Source organism: Acanthochromis polyacanthus, chromosome 19, assembly GCF_021347895.1.
Source record: "Acanthochromis polyacanthus isolate Apoly-LR-REF ecotype Palm Island chromosome 19, KAUST_Apoly_ChrSc, whole genome shotgun sequence".
NCBI classification, from domain to species: Eukaryota; Metazoa; Chordata; class Actinopteri; family Pomacentridae; genus Acanthochromis; species Acanthochromis polyacanthus.
The window spans coordinates 27854183-27873282 of NC_067131.1; the positions used below are offsets into that span (position 1 = coordinate 27854183).

The following is a 19100-nucleotide window of genomic DNA, read 5'->3' on the forward strand; positions in this document are numbered from 1 at the left end:
GGGATGACACCTGTCGCTGTCATTTCATGCATTCTTTTGGATGTGTCACTAGTGGCCCTCAGAGGCCACTAGTGACTCATGCATTCTTTTGGATGTGTCACTAGTGGCCCTCAGAGGCCAGAGCAGTCCAGTGACAGAGCCATAGCATGCTCTTGTAGGGGCTAGATCAGGACACTAAAAACTGGTCACTTCTCCAAAACCTTCTGTCCACATGAACTCGCTAGAGACAGCATGTGCAGCTGCTGTTCTTTAGAAGAAGAAAAGGGCGATGGAGAGAACCATGTGCCGGCAGTTACCTTGAAGACGGAGTGAGGCTTCAGTAACGCCCTGACATGCCCTGTGGGAAAAGGTTGCCTAAGAGCGTGGGAATGTCACTGACCTGCTTTGCAGACGGCAAAGTCACCAGTAACACTGTCTTCAGAGATAGGTGTTTGAGGCTGACCTCCTCCTGTGGTTTCCATGGAGACCCACAGAGCCCATCCAAATCCTTGGTCAAGTCCCGCCCTTTTCAACCAAAAAAGAACCAGATGCTAGTTCGGTGCTGGTGCTTTGTTGGTTCAAATGTCATTACTCCTAAGAACCGGTTTGGTTTTCTATTGGCAAGGAGCCAAGCTAGAGCCACGTCGTTGCGTCACCACAAAGCATCATTACATCACTGCATGAGTTCAACAACGTTTCCACACCGTAACCATGCAAGTGCTGTTCCTGACTGTGCAAGCCTACATTATTCGGATGTTCGATATTTGCGATGTTCGGATCTCAAAATAAATATTCGGACACCACCGGATGTTCGGGTCCAGCCCTTTGTAGGTAGCCGACTTTTGCAAAGTTTGTCATAAAACTTAAGTCAACTCTGTATAACTCTGTACTTGTAACAAACACCCTGAAAAGCAAACTTCAGATATTTCCTGTGTCACCCTGGTACACCAGACATAGCAGGGACGCTTTCATGAGCTCCCTGAATTTAAATTTTCTGAGCTGCTTAGTCAGAGATCCAGGATAGAGCCAGGAATCCTGCCCCTCTCGGACGTGCTTTCTAGTACTGGGTGTGCTATGGGTCCATGTAGTTGCAGATCAGGGCTGTGACATTTGGCAGACTCTGGTTTGTACCTCACAACGCTGTGCAGAGTGCATTATTTGGGGTGTAATCATGTATCAGCTTCTGTGTGGAAAGCTACGAGTGGCATAATTTAACTACAGTGAGCTTCCTCAGAATGTAATTAACACGGTGCTGGGGCGTCCTCTACCAAATCCCTTTCTGACGGTACAATTAGGATTTTTGAGGAATGGTGCTAAAAGGAATGACATGTTTCCTCTCCATGTCTGATTGGTCTGATTTTATTATTCTTGCAGGAATTTCTTGCCAAAGGAGTGGTCTTCCACTCACTTGAGGTGTACCTGGCTGTTGCTATTCTACTGCTATTGCTGTTTGTAATGCGGGTTTTGAAGGCAAACCAACTAACATTCTTTGGTCCGCCATGTTATGAAGGGGGTGAATATGCTCCCCTCTGTTTCCAGGCCTCCAAATGATCCACTGGAGGATGTCGACTTGAAACATCTGTCTTTGAGGACAGTGTTTTTGGCTCTTAGGTCAGTGACATCCACATGTTACGTGACTTTGATCCAGGACATGTCAGTATGTCTCTGAGGTTGTGTCCAGTCTGTGGGTGGTATAATTATACAGACAGGGATAAGGGGTTTGGGGAGCTGTTCCTCTGCAAAGCCCCCATATGGGCAAACATATTACTTAGTATTAGTCTCTTCTTTCATCCTCTTGATTGTTAGGGCAGTTCCTCTAGCCGTACAGCTCAGGATCTGCAGACGCTGGTTGGCATTCGGCTCATTCTGCTTTCACCCTGGCTTCGTCCCCCACCCTGTTCAAAGGGGTTTTCATCCAGGGTGTTTGTGCAGTGATGAGCTGGTCTGCACTCCTTGTCTTTGTCAGGTTTAATAAACTGGACGTCTCTGTTCTAACTGTGGCTCATGCAGTATTTAGATCTTGTTTGAACCTGTTTCAAATAATCTTGTCTGACAATGTTGGACTCCTCATATCCCGTAGTGAGAAATGGAACGAACACTGTGAATGAGAACTACGCTCTCGGTTAACATACACTGTAACTTGTCTGTATCCTGTTCCGTACAGTGTAGTGTGCATTATCTAATACTGTGAAAAAATATATTATTTGAAATAAATCCATGGGTGTGTCAAGGAAAAGCAGAGAGGAACGTTTATGTGACTGCTGTTGGATCACATGTGGAATGTTTGCTTTGGTCTTTTGCAGAGTTATCGACCTGGGTGTGATGGTTCCCTGTGATCGGATTCTCAGAGAGGCAGTCGCACAGAAAGCAGGTATCACATGTGATGTAAACTTCATACTGCAGTGTCAGTAGCAAGTTCTGACAGACACTGTAAAGAACTGAAGTGATCAAAGGAAGACAAATCATTCATTTCATAAACACCATATGCATGCTGCATGGTAATAGGTCAGTAAGCTGCTGTTTTACTGTGTTTGGTTTAAAATTTAAATTCTAACGCATATAAAGCACAAACACATCACTGTCAGAATCATAAGTTCCTCTTTTGGACTTGGGCGGTAAATACACATTATGTTTTAAAATCCACTCTTTATCCAATTTTTGTTCAGCTGCTAAGATCCAAATGAATTTTAAATCTCAAAATTAAAATAGACAAATGCTTGAAACATTTCACATTTCTAGAATCTATACAATTTTTACTTTCTTACATAACTGAAGGAAATATTAAACAGTAGCTAAAGTCTTCTTGGATGTGAATTTTCTTTTTTTTTTTTACCTCATTGAAATTAAGAAAATAACATTATATGAAATCTATGTACTTTTTTGTTGATATTGTGTCCTCCACAGCTGAAACTGAACCTGAGTTCTTAATAGTCGGATAATTTCTTCTTCTTTTTCTTCTTCTTCTTCTTTTTCTTTGTCTTCTTCTTCATCTTCTTCTTCTTCGTCTTCTTCTTCTTCGTCTTCTTCTTCGTCGTCTTCTTCTTCTTCGTCTTCTTCGTCTCCCTCTTCGTCTTCTTCATCTTCTTCGTCTTCGTCTTCGTCTTCTTCTTCTTCGTCTTCGTCTTCTTCGTCTTCCTCTTCGTCTTCTTCGTCTTCCTCTTCGTCTTCGTCTTCTTCTTTGTCTTCTTCTTCGTCTTCCTCTTCATCTTCCTCTTCGTCTTCTTCTTCGTCTTCTTCTTCGTCTACTTCTTCTTCTACTTCTTCGTCTTCTTCGTCGTCTTCTTCTTTGTCTTTTTTGTCTTCTTTTTCTTCGTCTCAGTGTGGATGCCAGGTTTCAGGACATTAAATGTAAATATTTTGTGACAGTAGCTGTTTTTTTTTTCTTTTTTCCTGCAGATATTATCGGTTTATCGGGTCTCATCACCCCCTCTCTAGATGAGATGATCCATGTGGCCAAAGAGATGGAGAGACTGGGAATGACAACACCACTGCTGATTGGAGGAGCCACCACATCAAAGTAATGCCTAACACACACACACAGTCAAATTTAATGATTTATTTCATGTTATGTGACTATAAACATATTTAGGTCCCAACAGCATGAGTAATACCCAGAACACACACAACATGCTGCTTGTTTGGGCAATCATCGTGTTTTCTGTTCGATAGGACACACACGGCGGTGAAGATCGCTCCTCGCTACAGTTCACCCGCTATCCATGTTCTGGACGCCTCCAGGAGTGTGGTGGTGGTGAGAACATCTGCCTGGTGTCTCTGCAACTTTTCAACTATCTTGAACAATAAAGGACAAATGATGATCTGTGGGCCAAATCCAGCTGTGCAACAAAGATAATTATACACCCAACCCAAGCCCAAATCTTTCATTTAATTACAATTCTGGACAGTCTTTTAACAAACTTTACCGTGGCTTTGTTTCGACACTCATGATAGAGAGAGCCATGGTACACATGCAATACTGGACAATACATCAGGGTTCAAGGAACTGCTGATATACCAAAGACTAAACCTGAACTACTGACACTTTTACTAAAATAGAGACTGTATCATCAGAATCTATCAGCAAATGACACTGCTCTTTACTTCAGACAGCATAAATATGAAATACCTTCAGCATTATTTCAGACTTTGGCAGCAGAATGTTGTTAAAGATAAATAGTTTAATGAAATAAATAAATTGCACAAGGTGTAATAATATTTAGAATGTTCTCGTCTTCATTTGAATCCATCAGATAATGAGAAAACACAACGTAGGTTCAAAAGGGCTTTGTTAAGAAATCCTTTAAGACCGGTGGCTCTGGAGCAAAAATAACCTCCTTTGCTAGCATTCAAGATGACACCACATGCCACTGAAATCCAACTAATGCAAATAAATATAAGCCCCTTTTATACAGCGATTAGAGGGTTAGTATCAGTTGATGTGGTGACAGAAAGCTGAGGGCTTTGAGGAGTCCAAACTGTGGTTCATTTTCTGTTTTGCTGTTTTGTCAGTGCTCACAGCTGCTGGATGAGGCAGTGATGGAGGAGTACTTTGAGGAACTGAAAGAGGAGTACGAGGAGATCAGACAGGAGCACTACGACTCCCTGAAGGTAACGGTGGCCCTAGAAACAACCGGCAGAGTTTGTAGAGTAACTAACCACCTGATTTGAAATGTTTTTCTGGATCAAGTGACTCACAACTTACAGCCTTTTTTAGACCAGTTTTTGCATTCGCTTTTATCACCTCTAAATACAAGCCGTAGTAGTGAGTAGCCTCCAGCACACAGCCGCGGGAACTCGCCACAAAAATTGCTGATGTCTCTTAAATGACTGAAAATTGCATCACCTCTCTACAACAGCATTACTTCTAAAATGAAGAACTAAATATTTCTCACTTTGGAACAATCAAAAACAAACACTGTAGAAAGATTATTGCAAGCACGGGCAACAAAGTAGAAGTTAGAAAACCTGTGATCGTGAAAACAAAACTGAGACATCGTGTTCCTTTTTATATGAACATGCAGTGATGGTGTTTACATGTCATGAAAAGATGGGCTGTGTCTGCCTGCGTGTCTGCTTTATCGCTCCAAATACAAAAAAGGACTGCCAGAAGACGAAAAATCTTACAATGAAAAGGATAAAAAGAGAAAGATACAGGAGGATGGATGACCAACTAAAACTAATCAGGAGGCACAGAACAAGCCATAGTACCACTAATCGGAGCTGCAGTGTCCATCCTCCTAAAATGACACTACTTGCAGCATAGTCTTGTCCAGCTCTGAAAATCAGATGCCTAAGACTAACAACAGAAAGCAGCAGAGGTTTCTGTGACAGCTCAGACAGTGTGAAGGACTTTACATACCGTCTACTTCTATAGACAATGTCCAAGAACAAAATTTTTGCTCTGTGGCATAAATCTGCAAGGTGTCAAGCTTGGTAGCCATAATTGTTGCTTGTATTAATACTTCACCAAGGAACACAGCGGAGTTATGTGACGATCAGCGTTGTTTTGTCTGTCTGTTGGCAACATTACTGAAAAACGGACTAATGGATTTAGGTAAAATTTTCAGGGAAGGTCAGAAAGGACCACCTCATTAGATTTCGGCAGTGATGCGGCTTATAGTCTGGATTCACGGATTTGTTAAAGATTTCTGTGTCATTGTGAGATAGCGGCACGGAGTCACTGTAACCATGACAACAAGTAAATGTTACATCACCTGCCTGCTGACGATCACATGATTGCGGTTCTACTACATATACACTGCTGCAGACCATTTTTTAAAGATTTCATTTGTCAGAAATCATACAACGACTGAGCAGCCTTGGAAATACATCATCAGATATCAATTTCATGGGATTAACCAACAACTGTCATGACATAACATGGCTGGTTCAATTTTAGCTCCATTAAACTTTTTGACTCACTTTCCAACACTTTCATGTTGGACTGTATTTTAATAAGTTTTACTTTTCAAGAAATGAAATTCTGTCCCTGGTTTGGCTCCAGGATCGTCGGTATCTGTCTCTGTCTCAGGCCAGAGAGAAGGCCTTCCATGTAGACTGGCTGTCTCTGCCCAGACCAGGTGAGTAAGCAAAGAGCAATTACCGTAATTATAGCCCACACAGCAACACTATACAGCTGTAAATGAAATCCTTAGCAGCTGCTTTTTTTTAATTTTATTTAGATCTGTGATTGTGGCTAATATGTCAGACTGAACTTCTAAAAAAGCAAACGTGTCCATAACTATGCACACAGTTCTTAGAATATTTACTTTCAATGAAGAAAGCAATGCCCCCTTGGATTTTCAGTTTGGAATCAAGCCTGTCCAGTGTTTATCTGACAGTGTCCGATAGAAACGCTGTGCTCTCTGTTTGTCTTCAGTGCGTCCTCAGTTCCTGGGCACTCGTGTGTTTGACTCTTATGATCTGAACAGTCTGTTAGACTTCATCGACTGGAAGCCTTTTTTTGATGTGTGGCAGCTCAGAGGAAAATACCCCAACAGAGGATACCCCAAGATCTTCAATGACAAGACTGTTGGTATGAGCTTCTGATTTCCCACACTGTACATCTACTGCATTGCTTCTGTTGCATTTGTAGCTGTCCTGGAGGAGCGATCGTTTCTGAGGTTTCCTCCATTTTTCTAAAGGATTTTTGGAGAGCCTTTTCTGACGATATCCCACATTAGTTTGCCTGCCTTTTCACAATAGTTATCAGGCTGTTTAAGGATCCTTCTGCAAAAAAAAATAAAGAAACTTTTGAAATTAAAATTATGCAAGATTTTCATTTTTATGAAAAAAAACAAATCAGAGCCTAATTATTATTCAGAGAAAAGTATCATTTATGTATCTATGATGATGCCGAGACGGGATCTTTAATGTTGGTTAAGTTTACGGTAATATAAAATGAATACATGCTTTCAGTAAATGCATAATGTATGCTTTGTGGTGAATAGTGCGGTGAACTCATCAGTGACATCGTCCTGCAGGTTCCGAGGCTCGTCGAGTGTTTGACGATGCCCAGCGGCTTCTCAGCCACATTTTTGACCAGAGCAGTCTGAAGGGGAGAGGCCTCGTTGGCTTCTGGCGTGCTCAGAGTGTTGGTGATGACATCAGGGTGTACAAAGATGATGCGACGGTGTGCAGAGACACCAAGCCCATCGCCACATTCCATGGTTTACGGCAGCAGGTGAGGCCGTCTGATTACCGGCTGACTCTGGTGCTACTTCTCTGTTATGAGTTGGTCCTCTTCAACTTCCTTTAAATTTGTACAGACATTCTCTGGTTACCTTATATCTTTAAGTGCATAAAACAGAAATGTGTAAATAACTTTTTTTCATACTTCTTTATACTGAAAATGACCAAAGAGCTTTAATATGCACGACCATTCAGAAGTTTGAGGTCATGCTTTCCATGAAAACTCACACTTTAATTCATGTGCTAACATAACTGCACAAATATTTTCAACAGCATTAGCTAACACAATGTAGCATTAGAACACAGGAGTGATGGTTGCTGGAAATGTTCCTCTGTACCCCTATGGAGATATTCCATTAAACATTTCCAGCTAGAATAATCATTTACCACATTAACAATGTCTAGACTGGATTTATCATTCATTTAGTGTTATCTTCATTGAAAAAACAGCTTTTCTTTCAAGAATAAAGCCATTTCTAAGTGACCCCAAGCTTTTTAACAGTAGTGTTTGGAGCTGGATTGCAATCTTTCATTTGTGATTTTTATGATGAAGCCAGAAATGGATGACCACACATTTCCAAAGAAGCAGTTTTTCTGTGTTGCAGGCGGAGAAGGACAGCCACAGTTCAGAGCCCTACCTGTGTGTGTCAGACTTCATTGCCCCTGTGGACAGCGGGGTGGCAGACTACGTTGGTGTGTTTGCTGTAGGTGTGTTTGGAGCTGAGGAGCTGAGTCAGAAGTTCCAGGCTCAGGGAGACGACTACAACAGCATCATGGTCAAAGCTCTGGCTGACCGACTGGCTGAGGTACTCTCTGCTGAGTTTGGCCTTCAAACAAGTCATTCTGGAAAATGATTTCGACTCTCTCGCAACAGCTGACAACTGAACGTTAGCAGCATGTTAGCAGAGCAGTGTCTACATAGGAGGTGTTAATATCCAGGGATAGAAGCATTCAGAGCCCAACACAGCATCACTGTGATTGTGTGCATAAAACAGAAGCTCCAGGCCGCATTTATGAGCATATAGCATGGGTCAAACAGAAGCTTTCATGCAGACTGCTTAGACAGCTGGATGGATTCAAATAGGCGCATTTGAATTGATTAATGACTTGTGTCAGACACAAGTTAGAGCGCTCAATAAAGTAGCTAAAATGCTTCCAGGATAGACACAACCCAAGATGAAATCCAAATGTGGGAGTTCATACACTGATCACGTTGTTCGTTGGAACTCTGGCCGTCACACAGATTTGTGGAGTTTTGAATGCAGGTTTATTAGCAATAGTTACTGGATTTTTCAGTGCCTGCTGAGTGGTAGTGGGTTTTGCTTTTATACACATGAATAACGTAACGATAACATTAAAAAGTGAATCATAAAAACAGAGAATCAGTCGAGTATATTCTGCATTACATCATTATATTACAAGGTAAACATCAGTTATAAATATTCACATTAATATATTTCCTCAAGAACCTAATCAGTACAATATACAAACGCTTTTAACATCCGATAGTCAACAAATAAGAATTACAATATGCTGGAATTAATGCTACCATCCTATAATATTCAGGTATTATACAGAATTATTGTTGGGTGATGTGTTTTGTGTATTCTGTGTTATGGTAAGTATATTCATTGGTTGTCTGATGAAAGTCTATTGCTAAAATACCGCTAACAGATGTAATTTTAAAAGTCAGACAGTGTGCTAGAGTCTGTTTCAAACTCTAAATGAAACCACGATTTACCAAATGAACACCATGCTGTAGTTAGTCCTAAAACCTGAGACCGTATGTTCATTAGTTAAATGTTTACTGAGGTCACAGATCAGGTGATTAGTCGGGTCATTTTCTCATGATCTTCCCAACAATCAGACCTCTTTTTGTAACCTGAGGAGTTGCCCCCTGCTGGTTATCGGAAGGAATACAGGTTTAGGTCACTTCCACATCCTCAAGCTTCACTTTTCAGACATTGATATATTTTATACAGTCTCTGCCTTCATCACTGCTGTTATTACTAGTTAATCATGTTCTGACGCCTCCTGTCCATCCTCTAGGCGTTTGCTGAGGAGCTCCACGCTCGTGTGCGTAAGGAGCTGTGGGGCTACAACGCTGAAGAGGCTCTGCAGGCCTCAGACCTCCACAGAATTCGATACCAGGGCATCAGACCTGCCGCCGGCTACCCCAGCCAGCCTGATCACACAGAGAAGACCACCATGTGGAACCTGGCTGGTATACAGGAAAAGACTGGTGAGAGTGTCTGACAGGGTGCCACTGTAGTTTAAGTAGTAGAGCCCTCATTCTTAGACTCCTGCATATGGAAGAAAGTGAGTTATGTTTTGTTTTCCTCTCTGTGTGTTTATTGTGTGCAGGTATTGGTCTGACAGAGTCTCTGGCCATGACTCCTGCTGCTTCGGTCTCTGGACTTTACTTCTCCAACCCTCAGGCCTCCTACTTCGCGGTGGGAAAGATCACCAAGGAGCAGGTTCAACTGATCACCCACATCTTAAACTGTCATTTAATTCTAAAGGACTGATGTCAAAACAAACACTGTCTGTAACTACTGATAGCAAAGACCTCTTTCTCAACCCTCTCACTCTTCTGGTGGGTCATGCTGGCTAAATATGTTGTCAGTGGCTCAGCTCCTAGATGTTGTACCATCATGTGGGCTGAACAGTGGCTTCAGTGCTTACAGTTAATTTGCCTTTATTTGGAAAAACTTCACACAGGATTAAAAAAAAATGATTTTGAGAATGAAATGTCAAACAAACAACAAATATATCTAACAATATAACTAAGTAAAAACACATCAGTAGACTGATACCACTGGTTACTTTCACCATCTGTGGAAAGTCGATGTCATTGGTAAAAACCATGGTCTTTGTTTTATTTATTTAATCAGGGACCATGCAATAATCAGATAGTTGCAGTGGATTTCAAGCTTCACATTGTCAGCAGGCAATGTCCAGATTTTTGATCCAGACTTGATTACCATCCATCCATCCATCCATCCATCCATCCATCCATCCATCCATCCATCCATCCATCCATCCATCCATCCATCCATCCATCCATCCATCCATCCATCCATTTTCTTCCACTTATCTGGGGTCATGTCATGGATTCAGCAGATGAAGCAGGTCATTCGGGACATTGCTCCCCTCAGCAACTTTTTCCAGCTCTTCCTGGAGGATCCCGAGGCGTTCCCAGGCCAGATGAGATATATAATACCTCCGTAAGTTCTGGGGCTGCCCCAGGGTCTCCTCCCTGGTGGACGTGTTCAGAAAACCTCCAAAGGAAGCCTCCCCAGAGACATCCGAATCAGATATCCAAACCACCTCAAATGGCTCCTTTAGAGGCGAAGAAGCAGCGGCTCTACTCTGAGCTCCCTCTGGATGTCTGAGCTTCTCCTCTAAGGCTGAGCCCAGCCACCAGCCGCTTGTATCCACGGTCTCGTTCTTTCGGTCACTACCCAGAGCTCATGACCATAGGTGAGGGTTGGAATGTAGATGGATGGTAAATTGAGAGCTTCTCCTTGCCGCTCAGCTCCCTCTTCACCACAACGGTTTGGTACAACGCCCACATTTCTGCTGACGCCGCACCAACCCTCCTGTCCATCTCCCACTTATAAACAAGATCCAGAAATGCTTGAACTCCTTCGTTTGGGGAAGAAACTCCCCCCGACCCAGAGGGAGCAGTCCACCGGTTTCCAGCAGAGAACATGGCCTTGGACTAGCTTTTGATTACTGTTTTACAGGTCCAGCAATAGTTAAAGACAAACAGGAAGTGAGACAAACATAAGAGCGGGGGGCATTATAGTCGGTAAAAACTAATCTCACCAATAACACGGTTAGATTCCAAACTGGGACTTTGGACACAAACCAATCTGAACTTGTATCTTCTGTGCTCTGGTTCCCTGCAGGTGGAGGACTATGCCAGGAGAAAAGAGACGAGTGTGGAGGAGGTGGAGAAATGGCTGGCGCCCATCCTGGGTTATGACAGCGAGGTATAGGACGCCACAGAGAATCAGTTTACAGTCCGACCATTCCACTGTCGCTCACATCGGTTTTACTGTGGTGCTGACACAGAAATCACCGACATCCCAGAGAATATTATTCACTCTTCTACAAACACTCAGCATTTTACTTCACACTTTTTAACTGCACATTTCAGAATGAGTGCAAGACTGAGTTTGCTTTACTTCTTCATACTGACAAACTCACTGCTCTTCAACTCTGTTTGTACAAATACAATGATACCATGCTGTCTTCAGTGAATTCCATGTTTTTTAATAGATTATTTCTATCAGCTTTAGTTATCATTGCCTATGTTGGATATATTGTCAAATCAGTATCAGTATAATTGCTGACTTTCACTAAAAACTTGACTTGCTGGGACATCATCATATTTCTCATTTGGGTTGTTCCCTCTGAAATCATCAGTTTCTGCTCATCCATCTCCATCTTGATATGCTAGAATGTCTTTGTATCAAACTATGAATATTTTTAAATATAATTGTGATTTTTTTTTTTAAAGCTTGATATATCAAATACTTTTTAAGACCAGTTTTGATCGTAAAAACCGCCTGCCTGACCCTCTTTCAGCACATTTATTCGTGCATTATTGTTTGAGGCTAAATTTAAACCGCAGTATCTCAGGAACACCAAGTCTTCACATGGATCAGAGGGAGTGTAAAGCATATTGCAAGGTCTGCAAAACATTTCTCAAAGGGACCTCAAAAGTATTGGAAGATAATGCATTTAAAATAATTCTCACTGGAGGAGACCACACAGGTGAAACAGAACCTTTACGTTAAGTCAGTCATGTTTGTTCCTACTGATATTTATGACATAATTAGGTTAATTGTTTTGAGGCTCTTGAAGTTCACTGAAGGCCTCCAGATATTTGAAACTGCAACAAATAATGAAACTTTTTCCTGTAGATTTCTACTTTCACATTGATGCAGTACTACCAGAAGAGCAGTTCATTGTAATACCTGCTATTCTAAACATCATTTTACACTACTCAGTAAACTGGAATAGAACTTCACATAAATATTTAAATTATTGTCAAATTTAAAAACTGTATAGAATCAGTTCATACACTACCATTAAAAAGTTTGGGGTCACTTAGAAATGTCCTTTTTCTTGAAAGAAGCATTTTTTTGTCAGTGAAGATAACATTCAATGAATCATAAATCCAGTGTAGACGTTGTTAATGTGGTAAATGACTATTGTAGCTGGAAACGTCTGATTTTTAATGGAATATCTCCATAGGGGTACAGAGGAACATTTCCAGCAACCATCACTCCTGTGTTCTAATGCTACATTGTGTTAGCTAATGGTGTTGAAAGGCTCATTGATGATTAGAAAACTCTTGTGCAGTTATGTTAGCACATGGATAAAGTGTGAAACTGACTGGATGACTCAAACTTTTGAACAGTAGTGTGTATATATATGATAAATATACTGCATATCTTAGAATGAGCTACAGAGAGATTAAAATCAGCTGTAATGCTGCACTATCATGTAAAACTGAAACAATTTAGAAAATAACTTGATGAAAACCAAAAAGCTTTTAATTTCTCAAGGTCCATATGTTTCATAAATACAAAGATTTGAAGTGATTTTTCCCATTTAATTGTATAATTTTCAGTGATACAATCAGATGAGTCGTCTTTAGGTCCCGTCTTGAAATGTTGATGTTGAAGCTGGATTAACTCTTTGCAACTTCCCTGTTTTTCCTGCTCTAGTAAAAAGCCAGCTGTTCAAACTGAGGTACAACTATTTCTCGTTGACATTTAGACTGTGTACCTTATATTCCTGATGTCCTATACAACAAGGCCCTGAAACATCTCCACATGGGACAATGAAAATGATTTTTTGTGCTGAATGCCTGCTGAAGTGTTCCTATCTTCTTAGCCCTGATGCTGCAGAGACTGATCTCACTTTGTATGAAACTTGATACTTGAATACTTTTACTTTCTTTAGAGAAAATGTAAATTAATGATGGTGGCATTACTGACACTGAAAAACTCTATTCAGACATTATGTTCTGTCTTTTTTTCTGAGTTTAAAGTTGTTCTTCAGTCTTTAATTAAAACATTTTAAAAATATCTCTGTGTTGGTGATATATCAAGATTTGTCTTCTGTATTTTAAAATGGTTTAGGTGCAACTCTACACTAACGATTACTATAGAATATGGGTCAATATATAACTGAGGGACTATTGAAGTCCATGGGATACACACTAAATTGCCAAAAGTATTTGCTCACCCATCCAAATAATCAGAATCAGGTGTTCCAATCACTTCCATGGCCACAGGTGTATAAAATCAAGCACCTGGACATGCAGACTGCTTTTACATTGGTGAAAGAATGGCTCGCTCTCAGGAGCTCAGTGAATTCCAGCATGGAACTGTGATAGGATGCCACCTGTACAACAAATCCAGTCATGACATTTCCCCGCTTCTAAATATTCCACAGTCAGCTGTCAGCTGTATTATAAGAAAGTGGAAGTGTGTGGGAACGACAGCAACTCAGCCACCAAGTGGTCGACCACGTAAACTGAGCCATACATCACCAAGTGCAATGCAAAGCGTGGGATGCAGTGGTGTAAAGCAAACCACCACTGGACTCTAGAGCAGTGGAGACGCCTTCTCTGGAGTGACCAATCACACTTCTCCAATCAATCAGCAATCTGATGGACCAGTCTGAGTTTGGTGGTTGCCAGGAGAACCATACTTGTGGGACTGCATTGTGCCGAGTGTAAAGTTTGGTGGAGGGGGGATTATGGTGTGGGGCTGTTTTTCAGGAGCTGGACTTGGCCCCTTAGTTCCACTGAAAGGAAATCTGAATGCTTCAGCATACCAAGACATTTTGGACAATTCCATGCTCCCAACTTTGTTAGAACAGTTTGGAGCTGGCCCTTTCCTCTTCCAACATGACTGTGCACAAAGCAAGGTCCATAAAGACATGGATGACAGAGTCTGGTGTGGATGAACTGGACTGGCCTGCACAGAGTCCTGACCTCAGCCCCATAGAACACCTTTGGGATGAATTAGAGCAGAGACTGAGAGCCAGGCCTTCTGCTCCAACATCAGTGTGTGACCTCACAAATGCGCTTCTGGAAGAATGGTGAAAAATTCCCATAAACTCACTCCTAAACTTTGTGGACAGCCTTCACAGAAGAGCTGAAGCTGTTACAGCTGCAAAGGGTGGACGTCATATTGAACCCTATGGATTAGGAATGGGATGTCACTTATGTTCATATGCGAGTCAAGGCAGGTGAGCGAATACTTTTGGCAATATAGTGTGTGTGTGTGTGTGTGTATATATATATATATATATATATATATATATATATAACTGAATAATAAAAACTGAACATATGCTATGTGATCCCAGTAATGACACTGACACCTCCTGCTGGGTCTGCAGTGAGCTCTAGCTGCCACCAGAGGGAGCAAACCGTTCAACTAACCGCCTGGACACGCACACAACACTCACACACACACTCACACACACTCCCTCACACACACACACACACACACACACACACACACACACACACACACACACACACACACACACCTGTACTGCTCCTCCTCTCGAGAGGGCGCCGCCAGCCAATCAGAGAAGAGCTCCTCAGCGCGTTGGTTCCCTCTCTCCCTCTCTCTCTCACATACACGCACACACACACACACACCGAAACACGCGCACAAACACACATACACACACACACAGGCAGCCCGTGCTCCATACGCAGACCCAGCACGAGCCGCTCCGTGTGAACGCTAACCATGGCTGAAGGAGGAGAAGGAGAGGATGAAATCCAGTTCCTGCGGACAGTAAGACCTCTTGTTGTGTTTCTGGGTGTTTCTGCGTGTCTCTGCTCGGCTCGGTGTGTGTGTGGGCAGCGAGTTTACCGCATTCAGGCTGACAGTCATTGGTCAGGGAGTCCGCAGGATGCTGACAGAGGACTGGGAGGATGGAAGAGGTGTGAAAAGACGCTGATAGACAGGGAGGTGGAGGAAGGTGTGGAGAGATGTGTCCGGTGCCGCTGTCACTGTGTCGTGGAGGAGCTGAGCGGCGTGCAGACTGCGTGGAGTGGCTGCTGGTGGTGTGTGTGTGTTGGGTGGATGCGGGGCGCAGTGCGGTGCAGAGTGGCAGCATGAAGTCTGCTGCATCTGCTCAGCTTCACTCCAACACCGACGCAGTGGCGGAGAGACCGGAGCCATCAGAGGAAGAGCTGCTCCACAAGTCAGAGCAGAACAATCACACGAACTCTGCTGCTCAGCGGAGACAAATATCCTCACAGAAATGCCTCCTGTCAAAGAATGATCTGAGCCGAAATGTCTTTTCCTTTGCGGTGCAGTTCTCCTGGTTGTTTATGGGATGGATTGTTGCTGACAGAATGTTGACATCCAAATAAGGCAGAGGACTGCAGTGGCATTAAAATGCAATGACTTCATTCTAGTAAAACCCCTGGAAGAACATGATAATGTTGGTAGAAGATGTGGATTGTTTTTCTCAGTTTTTATTTTTAGATTCTCATTGTGTGGGGTGTAAAATGAACGGAGTCTCTGCAGCTCCACAGCCTCCCTCAGCTCCTTCTTGAGGCTCATCTTTCCTGCTTCGGTTGAGTCGCTCAGCTCTCATCTTTGCAGCAGCCAGATGTTCTGTGCAGAGCTCTCAGACCTGTGGGCTACAGGTCTGAGAGCTCTGCACAGACCAGCTGCTGGAGCAGTCAAACAGAAGAAGGACATGACATTCATCAGGTGCACCACAGCTACAAGTCTGATCAATGATCGTATGTTCATATGCTGAGTAGAAGTGTTTGCCCACATGTCAGCCATGGGAATCTTATGAGGGTAACTTTTTTTTAAATGATCAATTCGTTGTTTTGTGCTTGTTTGTCTGTGTATGTAGCCCTGTGACAGACTGGCGACCTGTCCAGGGTGTCCCTGCCTTCGCCCGAGTCAGCTGGCATAGACTGTAGCACCCCCCGCGACCCTAGTGAGGATAAAACGGTGTATAGAGAATGGATGGATGGAATTCATTGTTTTGTCCAGAACAAATAAAAAAATGTCAAAACTAATTCCTTGCAGAGATGAAGGTGACTACTGTAAATATCTTTATGTCAACAGACCTACCATAAATTCTACTTTTACACAGCTTGTACATGTTCAGGTTTTGTTGGCATTGCCAGAAAAGTTCAACCTCATGCATGTTATTGAACTTTTAGATCAGGAGAGTCCTTCTAGTTGAGGGACCACGTTCAGGTCTCAGAGGGCCGGAGCAGTAAAATCACAGCATCATAGCCCATAAATAGCCACAACTCCTAATGTTTCCTTTGTAGTGCAAAAAAAAAAGTGCATTCTGAAAATGTTTTTGTAAAATATTATGAACAAACTGAAATTTCTTCAGAAAAATAAATTTCAGTAACATTAAACCTCAGATCATCATTTGTGTATCACAACCGAAAGATTCAGTTCAATTGTGTAGTAATCCTGACACACCACTCAAGCTAAATGATAACTATTTATTTATTTGTTTATTTAATAGGGACAATGAAATTAACATAGTTTCAATACAGTTCATGAATCTGATTAAGGAATAAATGCATTAAAGTTGTGGCAGTGCATCAACTGCCGGTTCAACCAAACCAGACTCGCTCATACTGAAGCTGCTCACTCACATTATTTTGCACAATGTTCAACATCTGTAAATATTTTCACAGGAAGCATTCATTTTCACATATGTTATTTCTACCCTTTGCAAAGAACAGGGGTGTCAAATGTGCAGTCCGTGGGCCAAAAGCAGCCCTCCTGAGGGTCCAATCCGGCCCACAGGATGACTAAGTGTATAAATTGAAAAGAAGACATTAACTGCAAATTGTAAATGTGTAAAACTATAACATTGTTTTTGACAATGACAAGTTGTGAAATACTAGATGGCTCATTGTTCTTTTGTCATTTTGCGTCTCATTTTTGTAATATTTTGTCTTGTTTTTGTTGTTTTTTGTCTGACTTTTATTTGTCTCTTGTTTTGTCGTTTTGTTTCTCTTTTTTGTTGTTTTGTGTTTCCTTTTTGTCTCGAATGTGTTTCTTGCCGTATTTTTGTCATTTTGTGTTTTGCTTTATTTGTTGTTTTGTGTTTTTTTGGCTCTCTTGTGCTGCTAGTCTATTTGTTTTTTGTTTTGTTTTTCATTTTTGTCTCATTTTGTCCATTTTTTTGTCGCTTTGTAACTTTTTGTCTCCTTTTTTGTCTGTTTTTGTTTTGCTTCATGTCATTTATCTCATTTTTTGTCGCTTTGTTTCTCGCTTTCGTCATTTTGTGTCTCATTTTTGTAATTTTTTGTCTTTTTCGTGTCTGATTTTTGTTGTTTGATCATACAGTAAAGTACTATATAGATACCTGTGACTAAATGTTTTGTGTCTTTGTGGACACTCTGTAATCTGGTAGTTGTAATGTGTAAATGATAAACTGAGGCATGATGTTGTTGAAATTGAATTTATTTTTCTTAAGAAATTTCAAGTTGTTCATTATGTTTTGTAAAAAGATAATTCCGTAAACGTGATTTTTTTTTTTTTGCACTGAAACAGAGGAAGGATTTGGAGTTGTGCTTATTTTTGGTTATTATGCTGTGGTTTTACTATCTGACCCACTGGAGATCAAACTGGGCTGAATGTGGCCCCAGAACTAAAATGAATTGGACGCCTCTGCTCTAGTAGGATGGTTTTGGGCCGTGCGCCTTATGTTTGACACCTCTGTTGTAGAGGATGGTCAAGGTGAATGAGCCTGAAAACATCCTCAAACATGTTCCTAGTATTTTATCCAGCCGTGTTACCGTACATTAAGGGATCCTGTGATGGTGGGCTGTAGGCGTCAGGGCGTCTGGGCCTTTAGTTCGCTGACAAACAGCAGAAAACATGGACGATATAGATTTTTATAGACATGACTCTGAGGTGAGCAGAGAGCTGTAGCAGGGCGGGCTTCTGCTTACTACACAGAGCAGCTTCCAACAGGCCACCAGTTGCCATCCCAGCATGTGGTCGCCTCTGAGCCATGCCTGCAGCGTGAGGTGCTGCTCTGCTGGCAGAGCCTGTCTGCAGATCTAATTCCTGCACACACTGACTGAAGGCTGAGGACAAATCCACCACCGCAGTTATTTATTTTATGCTAGGTTCATTTCTGGTTTTTGGTTGGTAGGCATCACATCTTGTCTGTGTCTCTGTTTTGATTTTATTGGATTCTATATAGATAGCAGTAGTATTACTCAGACCTCTGTGAGTTAATGTGCATGAGAATTTTAATGGTGATTATTACCAGCACGCAAATCTATCACAAGCTGAGCTTGTGGTAGATTTTGTTGTGATCATGTTTAGTTTCATTTTCTCTCATTTCATCAGAACAAAAACAAAATGAGCTGAAAGAGTTAAACAGCTACTTGAGCTTCTCAAATGTTGGCACTAGCTGCTTCAAATGTCTTAATATTCCTTGAAAAGAACTATTTTTTAAATTTATTTTCTAGCAGTTTATGCACTAAGCAACAAGTGGAAACAGTAGTTATCCAAATAATCAATAATTAAATCATTTATTTGTTTACAGCCTTAAACTAAATCCATCAGTTTAGCTTTCGGGTTTTTAGTACCGAAGTCAATAGGAACTTCCACCGCTTGTGTCTGCAGCGGTTTCTTGCTTTTCTTCACATAAAGCACCAAAAAAAAGAAAAGAAATGCACAACTCTGAAGAAACCATTTAGGATCCATGCCGTTGGGTTTTTACTGATGACGTGTTTACAAGCCAATCAAAGAATGAAATGGAAAGAATGTTGTATAGTCTTTAGTGGAACAGCCTGTTAACAGCTTTACATTCCCACTGACACTTGAGAGTCACTTAGGAAGGCGATCGGCAGCCGGCAGTCCAAAGCATTC

At 41.7% G+C, this 19100-nt stretch overlaps 2 protein-coding genes across 2 annotated transcripts in view; both read left to right on the top strand.

Moving 5' to 3' along the window:
- The window catches only part of mtr (5-methyltetrahydrofolate-homocysteine methyltransferase), a 35015-nt gene extending 21738 nt beyond the window's left edge, over positions 1 to 13277 (top strand). The window contains exons 23-33 of the mRNA XM_022208749.2: positions 2283 to 2350; positions 3376 to 3496; positions 3649 to 3730; positions 4489 to 4587; positions 5984 to 6059; positions 6359 to 6514; positions 6963 to 7162; positions 7776 to 7976; positions 9220 to 9412; positions 9535 to 9647; positions 11085 to 13277. Of these exons, the coding sequence (XP_022064441.1) occupies positions 2283 to 2350; positions 3376 to 3496; positions 3649 to 3730; positions 4489 to 4587; positions 5984 to 6059; positions 6359 to 6514; positions 6963 to 7162; positions 7776 to 7976; positions 9220 to 9412; positions 9535 to 9647; positions 11085 to 11174 (1399 nt within the window). The 3' untranslated portion in view covers positions 11175 to 13277. The remainder of the gene's footprint in view (positions 1 to 2282; positions 2351 to 3375; positions 3497 to 3648; positions 3731 to 4488; positions 4588 to 5983; positions 6060 to 6358; positions 6515 to 6962; positions 7163 to 7775; positions 7977 to 9219; positions 9413 to 9534; positions 9648 to 11084) is intronic.
- Positions 13278 to 14852: 1575 nt separating this feature from the next.
- ryr2a (ryanodine receptor 2a (cardiac)) overlaps positions 14853 to 19100 on the top strand; it is a 183409-nt gene continuing 179161 nt past the window's right edge. Inside the window, exon 1 of the mRNA XM_022208750.2 lies at positions 14853 to 15011. Coding sequence (XP_022064442.1) covers positions 14964 to 15011 — 48 coding nt within the window. The 5' untranslated portion in view covers positions 14853 to 14963. The remainder of the gene's footprint in view (positions 15012 to 19100) is intronic.